This window comes from Peromyscus californicus, unplaced genomic scaffold, assembly GCF_007827085.1.
Source record: "Peromyscus californicus insignis strain IS unplaced genomic scaffold, ASM782708v3 Scaffold_7__1_contigs__length_154581171, whole genome shotgun sequence".
Taxonomy (NCBI): domain Eukaryota; kingdom Metazoa; phylum Chordata; class Mammalia; order Rodentia; family Cricetidae; genus Peromyscus; species Peromyscus californicus.
Genome location: NW_026294595.1, coordinates 105548900 through 105574470, shown reverse-complemented (window position 1 = coordinate 105574470; position 25571 = coordinate 105548900). Strand labels below are relative to the sequence as shown.

The window sequence follows — 25571 nt, the reverse complement described above, 5'->3', positions numbered from 1 at the left end:
GGTCTTGAACTCATATAAAGATCTGCCTGCCTCTGCCTTCAGAGTGCTGAGATTAAAGGTATGTGCCACAATGCCTAAGACATTCTTAGCTTTTGGGTTAGCAGAAGCTAGTAGTCTGCTAAAATCAATATATTCCAAAGGTTTTAATCTATTAGTCACAGAATGTTAGTTCTGACACAAAGGTGGGCAAGAAATGGCTACTCTAGGGACCAAAGCTAGCCCAAGATAAGGTAATTAGCATCTGGACCTACAACATTCCAACCTCTCCACATCACTGTAGTTTTCAATTAGTCTTGCAGACACGGATTCTTTCCAGGAATTCTTGTTCACACTATTTCCAATATCACATGAAAAGATGACTATAACAAACCTACTACCTCATGTCCAGTAAGATGACTATAATCCAAAAGATAGACATTAAATGTTTGGGAACACATACTTACCTGGCAGGGGAGATACCATGATCACTAAGGTGGTTTTCCCAGGACAAGGCTTATCCATTGCACTCCGGATGTGCTGACCCCTGCGATTTCCCCAAATGCGGGAAACTCCGACTGCATAATTTGTGGTAGTGGGGGACTGCGTTCGCGCTCTCCCCTGTTTAAAAAGAAAAAAAATGTTTGGGAACATGTGGAAGAATTGGAATCCTCATACCTTGCTAATGTTAATATAAAAGTAGCTTTTCTCTAAAACTGTTTAGAACCGCCTCAAATTATTAAACATAGAGATTCTGTATGATCAAGCAGTCTACTTTGAGGAGTATACTACATATAGAAGAAAAAAAAGTCTTCACAAAAACTTGTCGACATCTGTTCATACTGGCATCAAGCTAAGGCACAGAAAACTTGGAAATAACCCATTATTCAATTACCTGATAAATGAATAAACAAGATGTGCTATATGCATACCACGACATTAGTCAAACGTCCAATGGCACACAATTTTGGTCTATGCTACAAATTATATCAGCCTTCCAGCTGTATGATGATGCAGACCTGTAATGTCAGTATTTAGGAGGCTGAAGCTAGAGGCTCAGTGGTTCAAGGCCAGCCTAGGCTACATAAAACCTATCAAAGGGGGCGGGGTGAATATCACATTTGCTTGCAAAGGAAAGCTGATTTCTCAAAGCAGACTCTGAACAAAGCCAAAGATGTATATAGCGTTTGGGTCTGTAGGGGGTTGTGGTGTTTCAATAAATTGACCGTTTAGCAATTTACAGACTAAAGGCTGTTACTGCGGTCTGTGGAACAAAGCGGCTGAGAACCGCTCTTTCATTCCGGAGCCCAGTCATTGAGCTGCTGATTGGGCTACTGTTAATGATTAGCTGGCTTTCAGAAGCTGTTGATAACTGGCTGATTTGGAAGCCCCTGAAGAGAGGCTGTCTCTGATTGGCTGATTTTTCAGAGACTGTGTTGGTTACCTTTAAACAATGGTTACACGTTCACGATTTGGGTCTGGAGGCAAATTTTCTTTTCTTTTTTTTAATATAAAAATACTTTTATTTCCCTCTTATTTTGATCTTTCCGTTAAACCTGCAGGAGACACGTTGGGGATTGTTAAAATCTTTATGAGCGGAACGAGGGTTTTATTTTTTCAGCCAGCACTATTTATAAATGATTCAAACGCTGATCACTGTGGCAGGAAAAAGTCCCGGGTTGTTAAAATTTACTATGACAAGATGAATTCAGGACACGGGCTGGACGTAATCATTAAATAGGCCCTGTAGATGAAGGATGTGGGCATCCCTCCACTTTATTCAGGAAGAGACCTGGGCTCTGTGAGACTTTCTGGTCCACTGACCGCAGCTGGAAACAATTCTAACTAGGATCTGAACTGCACAGGGAGGGATCTCCTGGGATACTGTGAGCCCTCTGACGCCAGTGCCCTGAACAGGACGCATCGCTAAGGGGCCGAATGTTTCAAAGGTGGGTGTGCAACTGACGAGAAGCAGGCAACTGCAGACAGGAAGCTAGGTGTTCAAAAGACCCAGGGATAAAATGCCAGGTCCCGACAGACCTGAAGTACCCCAGCACCGCCGGGCGAGGAGGGGCGGAGCTGGTGCGAGTCCCCGCCCCGGGCGCGTCCGCGAATATGGCTGCGGTTCCCACTGAATCCCCGGGACGCTGCACGACCTGATAGGGCTCGGAAGTGTGTGGTCCTGGAACCCGCGTCCTGCGGCCCGCGCCCCGCGCCCCGCATCGGTCTGGACCAGAAGCGGCACGTCCAAGCGTTCTGCCCGACGCTCCCGGACGGCCCCGGCTGCGCGCGCTCGCGCCCCGCCCCCCCCCACGTGCCCGCGCGCGCCTGCCCCGCCCCCTCGGCGCGCCCTCGCTCCGCCCTGCCGCTAGCCCGCTGCGGTGCCGGCCCCAGCGACCCTCCGCGGCCCCGTGGTCCTCCGCAGCCAGCCTCCATGGACTCGTTCGCCCCACAGCAGCCGAGGCTGCCCCGCGCGCGCTTCGCTGGCACCGCTGGCCGTGGGGCGGCCTCCGTCAGGTACGCCGGGTCGAAGCCGCCGAGGGTGGCCGGGGATGCGCCGTGCAGCGGCTACGCCTCGGGCGGCAGGGCGTGGTCTGATATGGCTTCCTTGCGGAGGATTGTTTGAAACGGCTCCCTGAAGAACGTTTGCCGGGGGACGGCGGCCTTCCGGAGGGACCGTGCTGTGGCTGTGGCTCGACACCCCACCGCGGTTCCTGGGAAGACCCCATTGTGACATCCCCACCCCACGGACTGGTCTCCCCTGGAAGCTTTCCCACAGACAGCCCACCGCTAGAGGCCCTGTCTTCACGCGAGTGGCGCCCCAGGAACTCTGCCGCAGGACCCCCTGTGCTCCTAGGTGTCCAGAGCCTTTACCCCAGACCGCAGCTCGGTGATAGAGTTCCCGGCTCCCTGCATGCACATCGGCAGCGTCTCCCCTCACCTGTCCCTGGCTACTGCATCCCATGCCCCCTCCACCCTGGGGAGCGCCCGTTGCAGGGACGTGAAGGTCATTGGGGGCGCAGGAGGGGAAAAAAAAAAGCCTGGATGGATAGGGAAAGAAGGCTCGGGACCCCTCCCCCCCCCCCCCCCCCCACCAAAGCGGCTGACACCAGGTCCCTGATAGAATCCAGGAGTGCCCCAGGAGTGCCGGTGTATGGGGAGGGGAGTTGATATTAGGGAGGGCCGTCCTGCCCTTTTCTGTACGGAAGATCTGTTTCCGATTTCTGCTTTCTGTCTTTGGGGCTGACCTTGATAGTCTGGGCATTGTTTGTGACCGAGCTGGTATGGGGCTGGCTGCCAGCGAAACGTGGAGGTTGGCGTGGTGGAGGTGTTGCAGTAGGACCTATAAGAAAGGGAAGGGAGAGTCGCTGAGGTTTGGGCTCTGCTAAGCTGTCATTAAACTAGAAGAGGCTTTTTGTGTGCGTACTTGCAGCCATTTGGCAAAGCAAACATGTTATTGTCCCCTTGAAAGGGGGTTGTCAACTAATATGTTAGAATGGCTTTTCCTATATTCTGCCTTTTTTTTTTTTAATTGAGGCGGGCCTTCCTTCACTCTGTAGACCAGGCTGGCCCACCTGCCTCTGCCTCCCGAATGTTGGCATTAAAGGCTTGTGCCACCATGCCTGACCTGCTTTTTCTGTGTTCTTGTTTGGGTATTTTAATGTTCTGTGTGCATGTATGAGCGTTCCCCTCCAGTGTTGAGGGTCAGATCCCAGGGCATTGCTTACGCTAGACAAGTGCTGTATCACATCCAGCCTTGTTTTCTGTAGAGTTTTTTTTTATTGTTATTTTTTATTTAGGGGGTGTTGTTTGTTTTAATTGGATCAAATCTATGAAGAGTAAAAAACTTTTTATTTTTAAATTCCATTTCTTTTCGTGTGTCTGTGTGTCTGTGTGTCTGTGTGTCTGGTGCATGCCACAGTGAGAGTATGAAGGTGAGAGGACAACTTGCCTGGAGTCTTTTCTCCTCTTCCTCCTATGAGTCTCCAGGATTGGACTCACTCAGGCTTGGCAGCAAGTGCCTTTACCCACGGAGCCATTCTGCAAGTCCCAAAACTAATTCTCTCCTTTGATATCCCAGGATTCCTTCACACATTCTGGCAGTGTGTTTATTGGATGACTTAAGACATGAAAGAAGAAGGAAGCGATTAGATAGTAATGAAACAATGCATTCAGGAGTCCTGGTTTGCTTCCACTTTGACACTGTGAATTTCTCTGCCCCTCAAGAATTCTTCGCAGTGTGTAGTGGTTAGCTGCTTATGGACACAGTCTCCACTCTCTCTCGGTGCTTCTGCCAGATAGTCTCACTGTTTGAAAGTGTTTGAATGTTGTATGCATATTGAACAGGATGCTTTTAACCTTGGAGCACCCATCCAATAAATCTAGGCTGTCTGAAGGGGTGCATGCCTGTCTGTGAGTGTCCAAGTGCCACGTTTGTTTGGTGTGGTGCTGGAGATGAAACCCGGGGCCTTGTAAATGGCAGCCAAGTGCTCTTCCTCTGAACTGTATCCCCATGACAAGCTCAGTAACCTTTATTTGAATTTTTAAAATAATTGCATTTTAAAATATTTCAGTTTAGGTTTATTTTTAAGGATGAGTATACTGTGTTTGTCTGTGGGAATGTGCAGGTGAGTGCAGGTGCCCAGTGAGTAAAAGTGTTGGATCTCCTGGAACTGGAGTTACAGGCAGTTGTAAGTTGCCAGACATGGGTGCTAGGACTTCATCTCAGGTTCTCTACAAGAGCAGTACGTGTTCTTAATGGGTGGGCCATCACCTTTCCAGCTTCACATTTTTATTTGCTTAACCAAAGATATGTGTGTGTGTGTGTGTGTGTGTGTGTGTGTGTGTGTGTGTGTGTGTGTAAGTGTGACAGCACATGTGGCAGTCGGGGGACAACTTTTCGGAGTTGATTCTTTCCTTCCATCATGCTGGTCTCGGATCCCACTCATGTCATCAGTCTTGATGGCAAGACTTGGACACTCACAGGCACTGGCAGGCATGCAGCATACACTCACACAGATGAACACTCACACAGACGAACACTCACACAGACGAACATACACACATACATGCGTATTTAAAAATGCACACACGTTGGCTGACTTTATTAATCATACCTAAACTGAACTTTGCATAAAGTGGTTTGACTGAAACTTGACTTCAGACAGTGCATAGTTTAACATCTGGCCTTTGGTAAAGAAATTTTGGTGAAGGGTCCCCTTATTTCTCCACCTCCCTGTAGTTAAACATGCTTTTCTTATTTCCTTATTTTCCCTAGTGTTTCTGAATTAAGTCTTATTCTGTTGCTCAGGCTGGCTTTGAACTTGGTTGATCCTCCTGCCTCAGCCTCCTAAGTGCCGAGATTTCAGGCCTTTGCACCATGCCTGGCTTTCCCCTTGACTCTTGACGTTTTGAGGGTTTCTATCAAGTTTCATCTCGACACTTTTTTGGCAGCTGCATTTGGTTTCTTTCTTCGAGTTTGGTTTCTTTGTTGCTCTCTCCCTCTCTTTCCCAAGTGATGAAAGAGGCTGGCTTAACTAGTGAAGTCACATTCCTAGGGGTCATAGATAGCACTTAGGAGTGCATGGTTCTCTTCTATAAGAGAGCCCGTTCTCACAGATGGGGAATGGAGACCAGAAGTGAAAATATTGTTCCTCAGAATTAGAGCCTCTTTTCTAAGATCATGATAGTCATCATGCTGTCTGTAAGATAATTTTGGTTTCTGTCCCCCAAGCATGTAGAATTAGAGTTGTTCTCCCCTTCCAAATTGGCTTGAGTTCTCAGCTCTTAGCTCTTGGTTAGTGAAATGTGCATAAAAATAACACTGTAGTCCTTTTCAGTAAGAGCTTCCACAGTGTAATTTGTTACTCTCTTTCCTTCTGCTGTGGTGGCTGTTATTGCTCCAAATGGCCGCTCCTCCATCACTTTGGGATCCAGAGTGAGCATGAGAAAGAAGTTAAATATCACTGGGGTTTGGGAATTTTAAAAAAAATATTTTTAATTTTTTATTAGATTTTTTAATTAATTTATTTTTATTCTATGTGCATTGGTGTTTTGCCGTGGGTGTTGGATCCCCTGGAACTGGAATTACAGCCATTTGTGAGCTGACATGTGGGTGGTGAGAATTGAACCCAGATCCTCTGGAAGAGCAGTCAGTGTTCTTAACCACTGAGTCATCTCTCCAACCCCTTTATTAGATTTTTTAAAAATTTTATGTGTTAATGTTTTGCCTGCCTGTGTATGTCCATGCACCATATGCATGCTTGGTGGTGTCTGCAGAGGTCGAAGGAGGGCATTGGATCCCCTGAAACTTGAGTTCAGTTCTGAACTGAAATGGTTCTGAACCACCATGTTGGTGCTGAGAATCAAGCCGAAGTCCCCTGCAAGAGCATCAAGCGTTCTTAACTGCTAAGCCATCTCTCCAGCCTGAATAAAAAATTTTTTGGCCTAGGGTGGTTGATATACTCCTTTAAACCCAGCATTTGGGAGACAGAGGCAGGCAGATCTCTATGATTTTGGGACCAGCCTGGTCTATATAGCATGTTTCAGACCAGTGAGGGCTGTGTAATGAGACTTTGTCTTAAAAAAAAAAAAAGTTCTGTTTTGTTTTGTTTTTTTGAGAACAGGTTTCTCTGTGTAACAGTCCTGGCTGTCTTAGAACTTGCTTTGTAGACCAGGCTGGCTGTAAACTCACAGAGATGGTGTGTGCCACCATTGCCCCTCTTCAAAATTTTTTTTTAAGAAATTACGTGTGTGTGTGTGTGTGTGTGTGTGTGTGTGTGTGTGTGTGTGTAGATCCGAGAACAGCTTATCTGGAGTATCCTACTGTGTAGATCCTTAGGTCCCTGGGATTGAACTCAGGTCGACAAGGCTTAGCAGCAAACACCTTTACCCACTGAACCATCTCTCTGGCCCTAGAATTTTTCCTTAACCAAAGTATAACCTAACTTATCTCAACTAATACTAAGGAATTAGTGGAGATCTTGCTGAAATATACTGTCCTACTTCAAAATTTTTTTTTTGCAGAAAAGTCTCTTTTAGGAACCTCAGAGGTTCAAGAACTTGGGTTGTATATTCAGTTCAAGGTCACTCTGGGCTACCTCAGACCCTGGCTGAGGTAACAAGTAACAACAAAAACCCTTCAAAAATCCTCAAACAGCTGCTTGGATTCTGGCTGGGAGGGCTTAGTGTGATTCTAGGGGAAGCACAACTGTTTGTTTGTAGCTTTGCTTCTGCCCAGAGGTAGCGTCCTCACTGTTTGCCTTTGCACTTAGGTCTGGGGTGACAGTGTGCTTGCTGGGTGTCTTTAGTTCTGTGACATCCCTAGTGCACAGTGTCGCCTAGCTTTGGTGCTCTTCTCTACAGGGGTCAAATATGAGAGATGTTACACAACCTAAACTGTTGGTTTTGTCCTGAAATTTATTTTCAAAGGGTCTGGAGAGAGAGCTCAGCAACAAAGGTGCTTGCCACCAAGCCTGAGGACCTGAGTTGGATCCCTAGAACCCACATGGTGGACAGAGGAACCCAGTTCCTCACCTGCATGCACACACACCATGAGATATTCATGCCAGCATCTGCAGTATACAGCACACACAAATAAGTGAATACGGCAATAGAAAAAAGTCAAAATAAGAATAAGGGGCCGGGCGGAGGCGGCGCACGCCTTTAATCCCAGCACTCGGGAGGCAGAGCCAGGCGGATCTCTGTGAGTTCGAGGCCAACCTGGTCTACAGAGCGAGATCCAGGACAAGCTCCAAAGCTACACAGAGAAACGCTGTCTTGAGAAACAAAACAAAACAAAACAAAAACAAAAAAAACAAAAACCAAAATAAAAAAAATAAAAGAATAAGGCATTATAGTTTGAGTATATAAAACTGGTACCTTTGATTTAAAGCCCTAGTTTGAAGAAAAGGCAGTTTATTTGTTATTTTTATTTATTTCTGAGACAGGGCATCACTATGTAGCCTTGGCTGACCTGGAACTTGCTTTGCAGACCAGACTGGTTTCAAACTCACAGAGATAGATCCACTTACCTCTGTGGCTGGGGTGTTGGGATTGAAGGTGTGTGCCACCACATCTTGTTTTACTCAATATTCTAACATTTTTCAGTGTGTGTGTGTGTGTGTGTGTGTGTGTGTGTGTGTGTGTGTGTACATGTTGGTGTTTATGGTATGGCAATCAGGGAACACCTTGAGGGAGTAGGTGCTCTCCTTCCACCGTATGGAGCTTGGGGACTCTGGCTCAGCTTGTCAGACTTAGCGGCTAGTACCTTTACCCACTGAGTCATCTCATTGGGCCCTTAGGATGCTTTTAAAAAACTTCAATTTTGAAATAATGTTAGATTTATAGATGAACTGCAGAACAGAACCATGGTGCATTTATTGCAATGAAGGCATCAGTGTTGGTGTAACACTTTAGTTTAATTAGTAAACTTTCATTTACCTGGAGTTTAGTACTCTAGACTTTATTTCCCCAAATGAACTTTCTCTATTCTAAGATCTAATCTAGGATTCCACATTACATTTGAATTCGATAAAGCAGTTAAAGATGTGAGGGGGATAATTGTAGGTGCTTCTTGAATGAATACTTGTGGAACTGATTTTACAAAGAGCAGGAAGCGAGAGACGTGCTCACAGTCAGCCAAAGAGAAGAAGGAACAGCGTGGAAAATATCAGAATACAGTGAGCAGACCTCTGGATAGCATTTTCTGTTGGCGATGACTCATTTTATGGAATTCTTGAATTTAGCATCTTGTTGTTGTTTTGGTTTGGTTTTTCAAGACAAGGTTTCTCTGTAGCCCTAACTGTCCTGGAACTCACTCTGTAGACCAGACTGGCCTCGAACTCACAGAGATCTTCCTGCCTGTTCCCCTGAGTGCTGGGATTAAAGGTGTGCACCATCACTGCCTGACTGAATTTACCATTTATTAATACAAATTCATGAAATTTGTATAGACATGTTTGAGTTGAGCATTAGTTTTTAACCATTTTAAATCAGGTGGTCTATCAGGAACTACATTCAGTAGCTAGTAAGAGACTCTTAGCAAAAATGACTTGAGCATTTATTCTCTGTTGCAAAAGATATCCTCCAGAGGAGGATAGGCCTTTTCTGGTGTAAAGTTATCAAGGAGCCAGGCTGCTTCTGTGCTTTGTTTGGTGACATTAGCGGGAAGTCTTCATGGTAAGAGGAGGGAAGGAGGAGTAGTCCTCTTAGTTGAGTCAGTTCCCTTACAAGAGTTTTCCCAGACCTGTTGCTAACCTAGGTAAAATGGGTGTATTCTTAATGAAAGGGAAAATGAGTACTGTCAACAGCTCTTTGATTCTCCCGCTGTGAGATAACTATGTAGAGTGAGGATTATATTGCACTGGAATGTTGTGGCTGTGTGGAGGTGGTGTCTTAGTCAGTGTTCTGTTGCTGTGAAGAGACACCATGACCACAGCAATTCTAATTAAGAAAAGCATTAGTTTAGTCCAGTCATCATGGTAGGAAGCATGCTGGCACACAGGAAGACATGGTGCTTGGAGAGGTAGCTTATAGTTCTACATCCAAATCCTCAGGCAGCAGGAAGAGAAGAGACACGGGACCTGGCTTGAGCATTTGAAACCCCAAGATCCACACCAGTGACACACTTCCTCTCACAAGGCCATACCAACTCCAACAAAGAGTGCCACTCCCTGAGCATTTAAATACATGAGTCTATGGGGGCTATTCTTATTCAAACCACCACAGTGGAGGTACCTGGAGAAAAGTAAAATTACCACATAGTTACATGACAGTAGCATGTTCTTTAGTCATACCATATGTGTATCAGTTTGAGTAATTTTATGGTTAGTGGTTAACCATGTTTGATCATGACAATAGCAGTATTAACTTTGTCTTACCTGTCACCTGTTGTTGGTGTTTTTTACTCTTTTGGGGAACCTGCCACTCAGCTCCCAAATAAATCACGCACGGAGGCCTATTATGACTTATGAAAGCCCAGCCTTAGCTTGGTTTGTTTCTTGCCAGCTTTCCTTAACTTAAATTATCCTGTCTACCTTTTGCCTCTGTGCGTTTCCAGTTCTCTTACTTCTGTAAGTCTTACTCCGTGGCTTGCTGTGTAGTTGGGTGACTGGCCCCTGAAGTCCTCCTCCTTCTCTGGCTACTTCTACTCTTTCCCAGATTTCTCCTATTTCTTTCTGCCTGCCAGCCCCGCCTATTTCTCTCTCCTGCCTCGCTATTGGCCTTTCAGCTCTTTATTAGACCATCAGGTGTTTTAGACAGGCACAGTAACACAGCTTCACAGAGTTAAACAAATGCAACATAAACAAAAGTAACTCACCTTAAATATTCTACAACAATCACCAGTGTAGGACATCAGTGGAAATGGTATTTATGGCCTTGCCACATGCCTGCCTCTGCCTTTCCTTCAAGGTTCTTAATTTTGACAAGGGAAGTAAATGGTAGGAGCTTTATGGTAAAGGCCAGGTCTCGTCACCCTGCCTCATTCTAATCAAGACCTGAGTCTATTAATTAAGGTTAATTCATATATGGCGGCTTTTACTATTCCTACTGTGGTTCCCTCTAACGTTGTGATATGAAGAATTTCAAAAGTACAGAAAAGTTGAAAGAATTATTCATTGAACATTCATATATGTCCATACCTAGATGCCATGTTTGTTTGTTTCTTTCTTTCTTTTTAATGGCACTGACAGTCAGACCAATGCTTGAGACTAATCCCAGGGCTTTGGGATTGCTAGGCAAGGACTCTGCCATTGAGCTGTGTCCCCAGCAGTATTATTTATTCTACTTTTAAATATGATTTGATCTCTCAGAGCAGCCAGTCCACCTGGAAGAGATGGGGATCACCAGAGCTGCCTAGAAGGCTCAGGGCAGCTGAGCTCCCAGAGCGAGTCACTCTGACCTGCTGAGCTGCCTGCAGGCTGTGCAGTGAGCTCCAGGTGTCCAGTTTGTGTGAGCTGGCGCCCACACTGACAGCTTTGGTGATGGGCTGTCTTTGAGTCATTTCTGCTCCTGTCAGGAGCCCCAATAAAACTCACTGGTTCACCGACTTGGACTTGGATGGTTCCCTTACTTTGGTCTATCCTAAGTTCCAAATCTGGGATGAGTAGACATTTATTGGTCTTCCCAGGAATAGTGTCTTACAACACAAGGGTGACCTGGAAGTCCTGACCCTCCCACCTATACCTCCCAATTGCTGAGGTTACAGGTGTGCACCTGTCACTGACTTTTAATTGACCTCCCAGGTTCAACTTACTTCCCTCCACACTGCTGTCAGTTAAGCTAACAGTAATTTTATTAAAGAATCGGTCATTTCCTATATTGTTGCTGTTTTCAGAACACTTCTAGTAAAGGCTTACCTGCGAACTGAGGGCCTGGAGAGGTGGCTCTGTGGGGACTTGCTGTTCGTGCAAAGAGTTTGGATACAGCACCCACGCCAGCTTGTCACAAATGCCTGTAACTCCAGCTCCAAGGGATCTGGTGCTCTCTTCTGGCCTCCACAGGCACCTGCACACACCGGGCATACACAAACAGTATCACTTGTGAACTGAAGCTTCCAGAAAAAAAGCCAAACCTGTGTGAAAGATTGTCCAAGGCTGCTGACTGATTAGAATTTCATGAAAAACAAAAACGGGAAGACATGCCCTTCGTTCAGTGTCTTTTTCCTGCCGTTTCACATGAGACACTGGTTTAGAGAGCTTGCAGCATCTTTTCTAGTTTAAGTGGTGAAGTGATAGAGAAACTAGTGAGTAGAAGGAGATCCTGCATGGGCTTCTTGTGCCTTTGAAAGAAGGTCTCTGCTCGTGTGACGCGCTCCTCACAAGAACACAAGTGCAGGCTGGCTCTCTGCGGGTGTCTGCTCTACACTGGCTGGGAGTTGATAGCCAGGTTGCTGCCACTGTGCTTTCTGCAGCCATAATGGCAGTCTCTGGTTCTCTTCACCCTCCAAGAGCTTGCCCAGCAACTGTGAACCTGAGAATGCCAAGGGCTCCACTCCTGTTTTTGAGCCAGTCCTCTGCTGTGTGCCCATTGGTAACAATTGAGTTGTCATCTCTCATGCCCACACTATTTCCAAACCCAGGGAAAACCCAGGAATAAATAATAGTGTGGAGGCAGCCTTCTTCTTTTAGAGATTGGACCCAGGATGTCACACATTAGATAAGTGCTTCACCATTGGACTATATTACCAGTCTGGAAGCATTGGAGAGAGAGAGAGAGAGAGAGAGAGAGAGAGAGAGAGAGAGAGAGAGAGAGAGAGAGGGGGGGGGGTGTGAGAGAATATGAATATTTTCGCACTAGGGAGTGTACCCAGAGCCAGGCAAATGTTCTACCATTGAGCTGTATCCTCAGCTTTTCCGTGAGTTTTTTGTTGTTGTTTTGTGGGTTTTTTGTTTTTGTTTTTGTTTTACATTTATCTATTACGTACTTATTTGGTTGGGTGGGGGCATGCTTTCCAGGTGCGTGTATGGTGGTCAGAGGACAACTTGGGAGAATCTGTGCTTTTTTTCACCCTGTGGGTCCTGCCTATCAAACCCAGGTTTGGTGGCAAGAGCCTTTACCCTTGTTTGTATTAGCGTTACTGTTGCTGTGTTGAAACACCATGACTAAAAGCTGCTTGGCGAGGAATGGGTTTACTTGGCTTTTGCTTCCACATCACTGTTCATTTTTGAAGGAAGTCAGCACAGGAACTCATGAGGGGCAGGAACGTAGAGGCAGGAGCCGATGCAGAGGCCATGGAGGAGTGCTGCTTACTCGCTTGCTCCTCCATAAGCTGCTTTTTTATGACCCTCAGGACCACCAGACCAGGGTTGGTTTCACCCACAATGGGCTGGACCCTCCCACGTCAATCACTAATTAAGAAAATACTTGCCTACAGCCTGGTCTTATGGGGGTATTTTCTTAGTTGAGGCTCCCTCCCTTTCCAATGACTCTAGCTTATATTAAGTTGACATAAAACTGGCCAGCACACCCACTACATGTCTTCTACATGACTTCTAAAGGTGAAACTCTGTAAGTTGTGAGCAAACACAGACCTATCCAGGATGTCCCAGCCTTGCTCAGGTACTGTGAGCTACATGGCAGTGTTACTGTGGAATTTGGGGTGTATTCATGTCAACATGTAACAAACTATCATATATATGACCTTTGGCTATAAGGATCAATGAAAACTTTAGTTTTATATAAATTTTCTATATGAAAGGACAGAAAACTAGTATTTTTACACATATAGTTTCAAAAAGCACTAATATGAATAAAGCACAGATATGCCTAGATGTTGACTGATTAATTCTGGGTGCTGGGTAGGGATAGAGTGACTGTGCTTTTCTTTGAACTCATTGGGGATTTTTTTTGCTTTTAGTTAAAAGTAAATAAAAGTAACTGAAATGCTTCATGGTTCAGTGACAAGTCGGCTATATTCTGGTTAAAGATTAAATTTGAGAAGCAAGAAAATGTGCAAAGGTGGAAAAATCTGAATTTAGTTTTACCTATTTGATAAAAAACACTGATCAGGAAAATGTTCTACTTAAGGAAAAAAGACACCCTTTACATTTATGTGCTCCTACTTTACTTGGACTGGACAGGATACAAGTAGGAAAAAAATCTCCTATTTTCAGTATTGTCTTGGCTTTCAACAGCAGTTGCCAGGGAAACACTTTTTGTTTCTTGGTCACATGATCTGGTCATGCTTTTTGTCAGCGGCTGGTTATAAGTTTGTAAACCAAGGCTCTTGGTAACCTTGGCAGTCAGTCAGCATACTGGCCTGAATAGAAAATGGGCCAAAGATCCAACTTGCAAAGTCTTTCCGGTGGGGAAGTGACTGCAAGATCAGTCCTGCATTAAAATAGAAAACATGCAGGGGCAGGTAGGCGCCATCTTTTAGGGAAAGGAGCTTATTTCATATTAAAATATCTTGACATTTCTACACTGTTGCTTCTAAAATCTTGTTATTCCATACGACTCTTTCCTCATAGCCTCTATTTTTATTATAAAACTATGGAAGAAGTGAAAGGATAGTATGATGAATACTCACGAAGCCTACCACATGGATTTCTTTCTTTATTTTTGAAACAGGTCTCACTGTGTAGCCCTGGCTGGCCTAGAACTCTGTCGCCTCCATATATTTTAGAACAAACCTTTCTGTATCCATAAAATTCTTGGCATTTGATTGGAATTGTGTTAAACCTGCATGTTAATTTCAGGAGAATTGATACTTTGTACTGTGCTGGGTAACCACATCCCCAGGTAAACATGACTTTCTCTCCCCTAGCAGCCATCAACTGCCAATAGCTCCTGAGCTAGGGATGGGGACTCATGAGCCCTTTTCCCAGCCATGTTGAAATTTGACTGGATCTGGGCAGTGGTGGTGCACACCTTTAATCCCAGCACTTGGGAGACAGAGACAGGTGGATCTCTGCAAGTTCTAGGACAGCTAGGGCTACACAGAGAAACCTTGTCTCAAGAAAAAAAAGAAAGAAAGAAATACAAGACATTTGACCGTGCGGTGATGGCACACGCCTTTAATCCCGGCTCTCGGGAGGCAGAGGCAGGCGGATCTTTGTGAGTTCGTCCAGCCTGGTCTACAGAGTGAGTTCCAGGACAGGCACCAAAGCTACACAGAGAAACCCTGTCTCGAAAAAAATAAAAAAAAAAAGACATTTGGCTGGCTTGATCTTGCGGTTATCCACACACACTGTGAGTTCATGAGGGCCGGGGTTGTGTCCTGTCTGGAAGACAGCACTTCACAGTCCCGCTCCCTGTCCTCCAGCTCTTAGTCTTTTTCCCTCTGCTTCTGTGATGGTCACTAAGCCCTGTTGGGGTGGTGGTGGGGTTCTATGAGTGCCCCATTTAGTAACTCACAGGCACCTGTTTTACTCTCAGCATTTGACCAGTTGGGAGCTTCTGCAGGAACCGCTACCCACTGCAGAAAGGAGCTTCTGCAGTAACGGCTACCCACTGCAGAAAGGAGCTTCTGCAGTAACCGCTACCCACTGCAGAAAGGAGCTTCTCTGAGCAAGATTTGGGGGAGCATGGCTGTAAGAGTGAACGTGAATATTTAGGAAGCAGTTCAGTGACGACATGCATTCAAAAAGCAGTAGTACTAGTTTTCCCCTAGTTCCCAATACCACCCCAGCCAAGGGTTTATGAATTTCCTTCTGTGCTGCAGGCCTCAAATCCAACCATAAGCTGGTTAGTGAAACCATAACATTCATGACATTATTATACCAGTGGGCACATCTTGCCTGGCAGACCGTTATTATAGCCTGCAGGGTCCAGTGTTGGGTATGACCACAGATGTCTTTCTCCTCTAGCAGCCTGTATAGCACATTCCAGCACTATGGAAGCTGACCATCAGGGAGAGAATTCTCGTTTTTTTGTTTGTTTGGTTTGGTTTTTGTTGTTGTTGTTGTTGTTTGAGACAGGGTTTCTCTGTGTAGCTTTGTGCCTTTCCTGGAACTTACTCTGTAGTCCAGGCTGGCCTTGAACTCACAGAGATCTACCTGCCTCTGCCTCTCCGAATGCTGGGATTAAAGGTGTGCGCCACCTTTAATCCCAGGAGAGAATTCTCTAGTCAGTTCCAGATATGTTTCTCTGTCATGCAGTGAAAATGTGTGATGTCTTCTGCAGTAGTTTGGTTTTTTTTTTTTTTTCTACAGAGAGAGAGAATGAGAATCTCTCACTGTGAGTCCTGGTAAGTCTGGAACTCACTATGTAGACCAAGCTAACCCTGAACTTATGGAAATATACCTACCTTTGCCTACAAAGTGCTGGAATTAAAGGCCTGTACCACTATGCCCAGCCTGCAATATAGTCTTTGAAATTTTCCATGTGTGTGTTTTGTCTGTAGGCATTTCTATGCGTCACATGTGTGCCTGGTGTTCATGGAGGCAAGAACAGTGTGTCAGATCCTCTGAACTGGAGTTATAGATGATTGTGAGCCACTATGTGGGTGCTGGGCATTGAACCCAGATCCCCAGAAGAGCAGCCAGTGCTCTTAATACTGAGCCATCTCTCCAGCTCTTTACTCTCTGTTTCTGGTGGGCAACCAAGAGGAGTGGTAATAGTCTGTCTTGTTTTGGGAGCCTCTGGAGCCTCCCTGATCAATAACTTATAGGGTAGTATCCCGTGCCTGGTACTGGAATTTTCATTTAATAGCCCATGTCTTCTGGGAACAGCATTGTCCATCCTTGCAGGGTGCCTCCATTCAACTCATTTTAAGTCATATTGTGTGGGGGTGGGATGGGGGTGTGTGTGCCATGTATGTACAAGTGCCTCAGGAAGCCAGAAGAGGGCATTGGATCCCCTGGAAGTGGAGTTCCAAACAGATGTAAGTTGCCAAAATGTGTGCTGGGTTCTGGACCTGGGTCTTGGGAACTGAACTCTGGTTCTCTGGAAGAGCAACAAGTGCTCTTAAATACTGCCATTTCTCCAGCCCCTTAAGTCTTATTTTAAAATGACATAGTTAGTGGGTTTCCATGAGGGTTTTTTTTATAAATCCTTAGTTTTGGTTAACCCACCCCTACTCCTTTCCTTTCCCTCAAACCCCTATCTCCAACCTACTTAAACCTTTAACTGCCAATATTTCCCCCTCTTCCTTCATAGCTCCTGTTTTCTTCCACCCCTCCCTCAATTGAAGCTCCTTGCCCTCCTTCTCTCACCCTTTCTGGCTAGGGCCTGGAGCAGTGGCTCTCTTGCAGAGGGCCCGAGTTCAGTTCCCAGCACCACCATTGAGTTGTTCACAACTATCTTCAACTCCAGGGGGATCCTATGCCTCTGACCTCTGTGGGCACCTGCATGCATACACACATAATTAACAGGTTTTCTTTTCCAGAGACAGGGTTTCTCTGTGTAGCTTTGCGCCTTTCCTGGAACTCACTCTGTAGCCCAGGCTGGCCTCGAACTCACAGAGATCTGCCTGCCCCTGCCTCCCGAGTGCTGGGATTAAAGGCATGTGCCACCACCACCCGGCCATAATTAACATTTTTAAAAGGAAAAGAAAACTCAAAGCTAGAACTGCATATAATAGAGAACATGCAGTATGTGTCTTTCTGGGCTTAGATTATCTCACTGTAATATTTTCCAGCTCCATCTGTTTTCCTGAAATTTTAATTTCATTTTTCTTTATAGCTGAATAAAATTCTGATGTGTATATGTCTCACATTTTCATAATCCATCAGTTGATGGACATCTAAACTGATTGCATTTCCTAGCTATTTTGAATAGACAGCAATAAACATAGATGTGCAAGTATTTCTGTTGTAGGATGTGAAGTCCTTTGGGTATATGCTCAGGAGTGTTATAGCTAGGCCATATGGTAGTTCTAATTCTAGCTTTTTGAGAAACCTCCACACATCGTTCCCCATAGCATCTGTGCAGTTTATACCCCTACCATACAGATATCCCTACCAACTAGTAGATAGGGGGCTGTTTCCCCACATGCTTGTCACCACTTGTCATTTGTTTTCTTGATGACAGCCGTTAAAATGGAATCTCAGAGTAATTTTAGTTTGCATCCCTAATGATTAATGATTAATGATTAATTAACACTTAAAAATGTTAATTGGGCGTGGGGGGGTTAGACCTGGAGGTGGTGAAGGATCAGGCTTGACCATAACATTGGGTCCTCATCTTTGGGGTTACTGAGGGAGATAGGAAGGCAGTAGTGTCCATAGAGATTGTATTGTTTAAGATACACGTCTCCTTACACTTTGCCTGGATGCAAGGAGTGTCCTTCTGCCAAAGAAGTAATAGCTCTCTAGAAATTGAGTGTTTCTCCTGTGCTGAGACTCTGTAAGGATAGTCATGTGGATGAATTGGAGCTTAGTTTATTGAGCCTTTTATATCAATTTTTGTTTTTGTTTGTTGCTTTTGAGACAGACTGATAAAGACTAAAATTAGGCTGAGTCAGCATGCAAACTTTTCTTTCAGAACCAGCAAAAGTCAAAAGATATTGGAAATTCTTGGAATCATTTCCTGATTGATTGTGAATGGGGCCTTGGTGTCATCCTTCACTGAACCCAAGAGCCACTGACAGTCTAGTTCATAATCAGTAGTCCAGATAGTCTAGACCACTTACACATAATCATCTTGTCCAGAAAGTGGAAGAGAAGGGTATGGTTCTGATGAAAGAGACTAGAGCCACTTTCCATACCTAACAAAACCATTCCTCTTGCGTGTGCCGTTTAGGGACTTTCCTGCACTGCTTCACTCAGGAAACTGTGTTCTGTTGCAGCTGCAGCCGACTCCGCCAGGTTCAGAGCATCCTGACACAGAGCAGCAAGTCTCAACCTGATGGGATTCTCTGCATCCTAGGTCAGTGCTCTGATAAGGTGGGACTCACAGCAGCAGTGGTTTGTATTCTAATAATGCTGTCATGTAAGGTACATCGTAGGCTAGTGTCTTCCCAGTTTTCATCCCAGTGAAATCGGCTCCTTTTATATTAAGAGAGATGTCAGTGACCTAAGGAGCTCCTACCATTCTTGGAGCTCCTGCTGTATGCAACCCGTCCTTTTAAAAATCATATAGACAGTCCCTGCATGCCCCTGCCCCTGCCATCCTGCCCAGTCTGTAGTCCTGGATGCCTCAGACAGTGAGAGGCAGTAGTAAAAACTGGGTCATTTAATTTCCTTTTGTCTCTGGTCAAACCTCTCTAGACTAACCTTAGTGAGGTCATCTGCAGGAACATATCACTACACTACACCCGCTTGTGAAGAAGAAGGGTTAGTGTTGATTTTTCCACCTTCTTGTCCTCTTCTTCTTCTTCAAACCACCTTAACTTGCTCTTGTTTGATCACACATTTTTCATAAAGATCTCTTTGAGATCTGTTCTTGGGCTAACTGAAAGTATTCCAAGATCTTTAGTAAATCAGTAGAAGACCATATTTTCTGCTTCTTTCCACTCTTAAGAATTGCTTTTTTATGTGGTTGGAGGTGGCTCAGTAGTTAAGAGCACTTCATGTTCTTCCAAAGGACCTACATGGTGACTCACAACTATCTGTAGTTCCAATTTTAGGGGATCTCACGGATTACAGAGGGTGCTCTTCTGGCCTCATTGGGTACCAGGCATACATGGTACACACACATACATGTGGGCCAAACACCCATACATGTAAACTAAAAACTGAAAGAAAAAAAAATGCTTTTCAGAAATCAACAGCCTTAGTAATCTTTGTTTAATTTCTCCCGTCTATGTAGATCTTGAGATCCAAGGAAGGTGCCTTATGCTTCAGCCTGTTTCTTTCTTGAGGGTTGTTTATTTAGTTTTAGCTGAAAACTTGTTTGAACTGCCTCTGGCCATAGGGGCTTTACTAACTGGGTAAATCATTGGCGCTTACTGTGGTCTATGGTATGTGACAGCTAGTGACAGCCATCTTTGCCTTGCAGGGATTGACAGCAGGTACAATGAAGGCTGCAGAGAGCTGGCAAATTACCTTCTGTTTGGTTTATACAGTCAGAACACCACTGATTTTGAGAAAACGGGATTTTCTGAAGAAATTCTAGATGGTAAGTCTATGTTATATTGGCAAATGGTAGAGTGGTTTATTTCTTTGGATCCTTAATTCATAATCTTTTTAAATAATTGTTTTAATTTTAATGTATTGTATGTATGTTTTGCTTGCATGTATGTATGTGCACCATATGTGTGCTTGGTGTCCTCAGAGGCCAGCAGAGGACATTGGATCCCCTGGAACTGGAGTTACTGATGGTTGTGAGCTATCATTCAGGTGTTTGGAATAAAACCCAGGTCCTCTGGAAGAGTCGCAAGTACTTTTAACTGCTAAGCCATCTCTCCAGTCCCCAATTTATGATCTTTTGTTTCTGTTTCTGTTTTTGTGGTTTTGTTTTTTTGTTGTTTGTTTATTGAAGACAAGAGTCTCATGTAGCTTTAAATGGCTTGAAACTCACTGTATAGACCAGCCTGGCCTTGAACTCTGAGATCTACCTGCCTCTGCCTTCCTAGTGCTAGGATTAAAGATAAACACCCAGCACCCCATTCATGATCTTTTAATGGGAAAATGTGGTCGAATTTTAAATAGTCCAGTGCTCTAGTAAATCCTTGCCTTATTTTGTTTTACTGTTTGAATGATGTGTGGTGTCCTAATAGTTTTGAAATTGGCAACCCTCGGGCCTCAGCTTCCCATGTAGCTAGGATTAACAACTGATACGATTTTGTCTTTTTAATAGTGAAAAAATGCATTTCCTAATTGACTTATTAAGTAATATATTCTGTTGATCACACACTGCATAACAGACTATCAACAAGCGGTTTCCGGAATACGTTTACTGACTAAGTCATCTTTGAGACCAAAAGCAGACATCAGCATTTGGCATTATCTCTTGGCAGTGTACTAGTTTTTCTTAGGATTGCCCCTGCTTCTTTTCACTGAAGGGTCAGATTGTGTGCTGTTGCCCAGTGAAAGCACTTTGAGCTTTGAGGCAAGGATGAGTGAGTTGCTCTTGTAAGCTGCTCTTGTGAGGAAGAAGATTGTATGTGGATCATTAGCTGAGGAACAAGGGCCTATTGTCCAGCCGTCTTTGGGAATTGTTTTTGTGTGACTTTAATACAATGCGGGCTTTCTGCCTGCAGTTTGCCTTCTCTGGCTTGGAGACACTGCGTGTGTTGATGCTGCTGTGGGCTGTTGCCCAGGAGCCATCTCTGATATCATATACTCAGCATTATAAATTGTCTGCAGGATGAGTCAGGAGCCGTACAGCAAACAAGTAAAACTGGACAAGAGACAGGGCACCTTTGCAAGGCAGCTGGGGAGGGCATGAAAGCAAGCATTTGATGTCAGATGATCTCACTTGAACATAGTGGTTCTCAGCTGGGGGCAGGTTTGTCCCTTGGGGGACATTTAGCAATGGCTGAAGACATTTTTGGTGGCCATGGTTCGGTCCCTGGTACTACTGGCCTCTAGTGGATGCCAGGGATGCTGCTAAACATCTCAAAATGCATAAGAAATCCCCAATTACATGATGAAGAATTATCTGACTGTCAATAGTTCTGAGTGGTAGAGTCTTTGAAAATTCTACCATGGTAAAGTCCCTAATACTGTTTATCCATATAGTTAATTAAAGCTGTCCTTCCTGTTCCGAGTACAGAAAAAGAAGACTAACATTAATCTTCCTCCCTCTTCCTTCCTCCCTTCATCTTTTGTCTGAGGTCTGCTCTCACTGTACTCAGGCTGGCTTCAGGTCCGCAGCCTCCTGGGTGCTAGACGCATGAGGCACCGCTGTCATCTCATCAGTTCTTTTTAATTTTGGATAGTAAAATAAAATTATCTTATGAAAAAAATAATAAAATAAAATTACAACATTTTCCCTTCCCTTTCTTGCCTCTAAACCAGTCGTTCTCAACCTGTGGGTCACGACCCTTTGGCAAACCTCTGTCTTCAAAAAATATTTACTATTCATAACAGTAGCAAAATTACAGTTATGAAGTGGCAATGAAAATAATTTTATGCTTGGTGTTCGCCACAACATGAGGAACTGTGGTAAAGGTCTTAGCGTGAGGAAGGTTGAGAACCGCTGCTCTGGACCTTCATATGTCCCTCCTCCTCCCTTCAGATTCATGCCCTCTTCTGGCCTCTCTCATGCACCAGGCACACAAGGGATACACAGACGCACATGCAAGCAGACACCCACACACATCAAATAAGATGAAAATCGCAAGTATAAACTAAAATCTTTCCTTACCTGTAGTGTTTTGAAAATAATTTATTTTGGAAACTTGTGCTTGCTACCCTGCACATTTCACTGCACCCGTTGTTGCATGGGACATTTCAGGACTAAAATTAAGGAAAGGGCTGAACTACCAAAGAAGTGCTTTTTTTTCCTTTTTCTTTCTCCCTCCCCCCCCCCCCCTTTTTTTTTTTTTTTTGGTTTTTCGAGACAGGGTTTCTCTGTGTAGCTTTGGAGCCTGTCCTGGAACTCACTCTGTAGCCCAGGCTGGCCTCAAACTCATAGAGATCTGCCTGCCTCTGCCTCCTCAGTGCTGGGATTAAAGTGTGCACCACCACTGCCTGGCTTAATAAAGCCATTTTAAATCCACATTGTTGGAAAGCTAAAATCAGCAGATCTATGCTTCTATTTTTTTTTTTTTTTTTTAATTTTTGAAGCAGAGCTTCACTATGTAGTCCTGGCTGCCCTGGAACTTGTTATGTAGTCCACACTGACATCAAACTCAGAGATCTTCCTGTCTGTTTCCTAAGTGCTAGAAATAAAGGCACGGGCCACCACAACTAGCATGCTTCTACCTTTAACTTTGAGAAAAAAGGCATTTTTAAAAACATTTTACATAATTCTACATTTATTATTATTATTATTTGACAGGTTCTCTTTATGTAGCTCTGACCATCCTGGAACAAGCTATGTAGACTATGCTGGCCTTGAACTCACAGAATTCGGTGATTAAAAGTTTGTGCCACCATATCTGGACAACCCTATCACCCTCTGTCCTTTCCTCCTCTTCCTTGTCCTCCTGCTTCTTATCATTCTGCTGCTGCTGCCCTTTGGTTTTGGTTCTGGGTTTTTTTTTTTTTTTTTTTTGTTTTGTTTTGTTTTTTGAGACAGGGTTTCTCTGTGTAGCTTTGCGCCTTTCCTGGAACTCACTTTGGAGACCAGGCTGGCCTCGAACTCACAGAGATCCGCCTGGCTCTGCCTCCCGAGTGCTGGGATTAAAGGCGTGCGCCACCACCGCCCGGCCTGTTTTTTTTTTATATCAGCCACTCTATTTAAATCAGGGTGGCATCCTTGAACTTGTGCTGGGATCATAAGCATGTGCCATAATGCCCAGCTTCCAATTTCATTCCTCCTCCTCTTCCTCCTCCTCCTCCTCCTCCTCCTCCTCCTCCTCCTCCTCTTCCTTTTGAGATAGAGTCTGGCCTTCCTGGAATTCACTGTGTATGTAGACCATGCTGGCCTTGAACTCACAGAGATCCTCCTACCTCTGCCTCCCCATTGCTTGGATTAAATGATTAAAGCCCCCACACCTGGCCATATTTTCTTCTTTTATCTGACTGTTTGCTCTGTTGACTATCAGTCTATTGAGAGTATGAAATTTGTAATTAGATTTAGCAGTTGTTAGGATACATTTGTTTTTTGATCCTGAATCTGTAAGGTTACACTTCGATGTATAGTATGTGTAGTGTATAGTGCGTGCCCCCACTTTTTCAAGAGTCCTAAAATTGCTCCCTTAGCGGGTAGTCTACAGTTGATTTAGGACAGGGCTCCGGGGGCTGTGGGATGTGAGGGAACCCAGGACTGAGACACGAGGGGGGTGGGGGTTGTTTCATCTCTTTGCACTTTTCTCACTTCCAGCAGTTCCTAGTTTGGTCTTATTTGAGAGAGGTCTGTCTGGTGGCACTGCCGTCGGGGGAGCCATTGAATGAAGCCTGCTTTTCTTGTGGAATTAAGGCTGCTTTCATTTCCCTTGCCTAGGCCACTTTAGTATTTCTGCCCCATTCCATTACCCTGTCATTTTCCTTGCCCAGGCCACTTTAGTGTTTCTGCCCCATTCCATTACCCTCCCTCATGGCTCTTGAATCTGCCTGGTTTTCTTTGCACCCTTGGGATTTCTTTATTTATTTGATCTACCAATGTTGATGGCAGTTGTAAGTCTATAATCTGTTGGTTTGCTTCCAGAAGCTCTGTCACTTGCCTGTATTTCCTTCCCCCCAGCCTTTCCTGTGTAGAGTTCACTGCTATACACAGTAACCTTTCCTAAGACTGACAGACTGTGTCCAGGCTCACAATTGCCTGGAGCCAAATGAGCCTCTGGCCAGGGATTTAGACACTGGTTTTAGTGTGGAGTCCCTGCCATTGGTCCTGGTTGGTGCTGTTTCTTGACTCAGTGGCCATGTTATTTCCATTTGATACTTATCTCCTCATTGAAGCATATTGTGAAGCCAGGTGTGGTGATGCATATCTGTAATCTCAGCATTTAGGAGGCAGGAGGAATGCTGTAAATTCAAGACCAGCCTGGTCTACACAGTGAATTAGCCAGGGCTAAATAATCTGAAAAAGAAGCGAGGCCTGGTGGCACAGTCCTGAAATCACTACTTCTTGGGAAGCTGAGGCAGGAGTGTGGTTCAAGGCCTCCCTAGGCTAAGAATTGAGTTCAAGGCTAACTGAGGCAATTTAAGTGTATCAGAGTGCTTGCCTGGCATGTGGATAGTTCTAGACTCAATCTTCAGTAATGCAACCACTCTGTCCTCAGTTAATCAGTAAAATAGGTAACATAGCCAAGATCGGCACCACAGCTCTGACTCTGTTGAGCTTTGTAGAAAGTACACTGTTTCAGGAAACGAAGCCTGATCTTTTGCCTATTTTGGGCTTACTCTGTCATATCTAGGAGGCCGTCATAGGAACTAGAAAACCTGTACTGTCCACACCTGACAGTGCTTGGTTAAATAATTACACATTTAGACTTTTGTTACATTGTTTCTGAAATAGCTATATGTTTTGGCTTGGGGGTTATATTCGTTTGTTTGTTATACTAGAAATGAACCCAGGGCCTGGCCATGCAGCCTTGAATTGCTGTACTACAATCCTGGCTTTAGTAGAGGTACTATTTTCTGGGCAGACACTGTCTGAGGGAAAGCCTTTGACAATTTTGTGTTTTGCTTTTTTTCCCCTGCAGATGTGATTATATTGATTAAATCAGATAGTGTCCATCTGTACTGTAACCCGGTCAACTATCGATACCTTTTGCCTTATGTAGCACATTGGAGAAACCTGCATTTCCACTGCATGACGGAAAATGAGGTGAGGAGGAAAGACGGGCCAAGTACTTCAGTCAGGAAAGTGCCGCTTTGGAACAGAAGCTCCAAACATTACAGGTTCAGGGGCCGAGTGTGCTCACACAGAAGTGAATATCAAGTAGAAAGCTATACGCCATGAGGCTTTTAGTTGTTTACCTGGCAGAGATAGAAGCTTTCACACTGGATTTCTGTGGCCTCCTGGGACTGCCCCGTGCAGGCTTTTCCAACTTCCAGCCTGAGGGCTGCCGCAAGCAAGAGTAGCTGCAGATGTCACTCAGCCAGAGTTGTGGCTTATTTAAATAGTTATGGGATCTTACTTTATTTATTCTTTTGTTTGAGACAGAGTCTCACTGTGTAGCCGTGACTGGCCTGGAACTCAGAGATGTGCTGGCCCCTGCCTCCCAAGTGCTGGGATTAAAGGCATGCTCTACCAGCCCAGCAGATTATATTCAATGTAACTTGATTATGCAATTTCTGAGTGAGTCTAAACTTTATAGATGACAAGGTTGGATAACAGTGTCAAAAGATGGGGTTGGGGATTTAGCTCAGTGGTAGAGCGCTGGGTTCAGTCCTCAGCTCCAGAAAAAAACAAAACAAAACAAAAAAACAGTGTCAAAAGACTACACATGCCTGCAGTGCTTAGGAATTTCTTAAGCTTTGTGACATTTATGTCTGGGTTTCTTGGTGTCTATTTCTATTTCCCTTTGGGTCCTTTTGAAAAATATGACTAGAAAGAAAATTGGGATTTTTCTGCCTATAATGTTATGGCAGTTTCCACCCAGCATTGATTAAGAACTTTCAGCCAAGCAGTGGTGGTGCACGCCTTTAATCCCA

General features: G+C 44.7%; 1 protein-coding gene and 1 non-coding gene across 4 annotated transcripts in view; both read left to right on the top strand.

Annotated features, from left to right (window-relative positions):
• The first annotated feature begins 435 nt into the window (after positions 1-435).
• LOC128102763 (U1 spliceosomal RNA) lies at positions 436-600 on the top strand. The gene has a single exon (XR_008215524.1). It is a non-coding gene; the product is annotated as a U1 spliceosomal RNA (small nuclear RNA).
• Positions 601-2318: 1718 nt separating this feature from the next.
• Positions 2319-25571, top strand: part of Dnaaf9 (dynein axonemal assembly factor 9) — a 143062-nt gene continuing 119809 nt past the window's right edge. For 2 of the 3 annotated variants that reach the window (XM_052724534.1, XM_052724533.1), the window contains exons 1-4: positions 2319-2493; positions 18209-18288; positions 19360-19479; positions 24617-24741. In XM_052724534.1, the coding sequence (XP_052580494.1) occupies positions 2411-2493; positions 18209-18288; positions 19360-19479; positions 24617-24741 (408 nt within the window). In that variant the 5' untranslated portion in view covers positions 2319-2410. The remainder of the gene's footprint in view (positions 2494-18208; positions 18289-19359; positions 19480-24616; positions 24742-25571) is intronic. The other variant, XM_052724535.1, reaches the window with a different exon arrangement.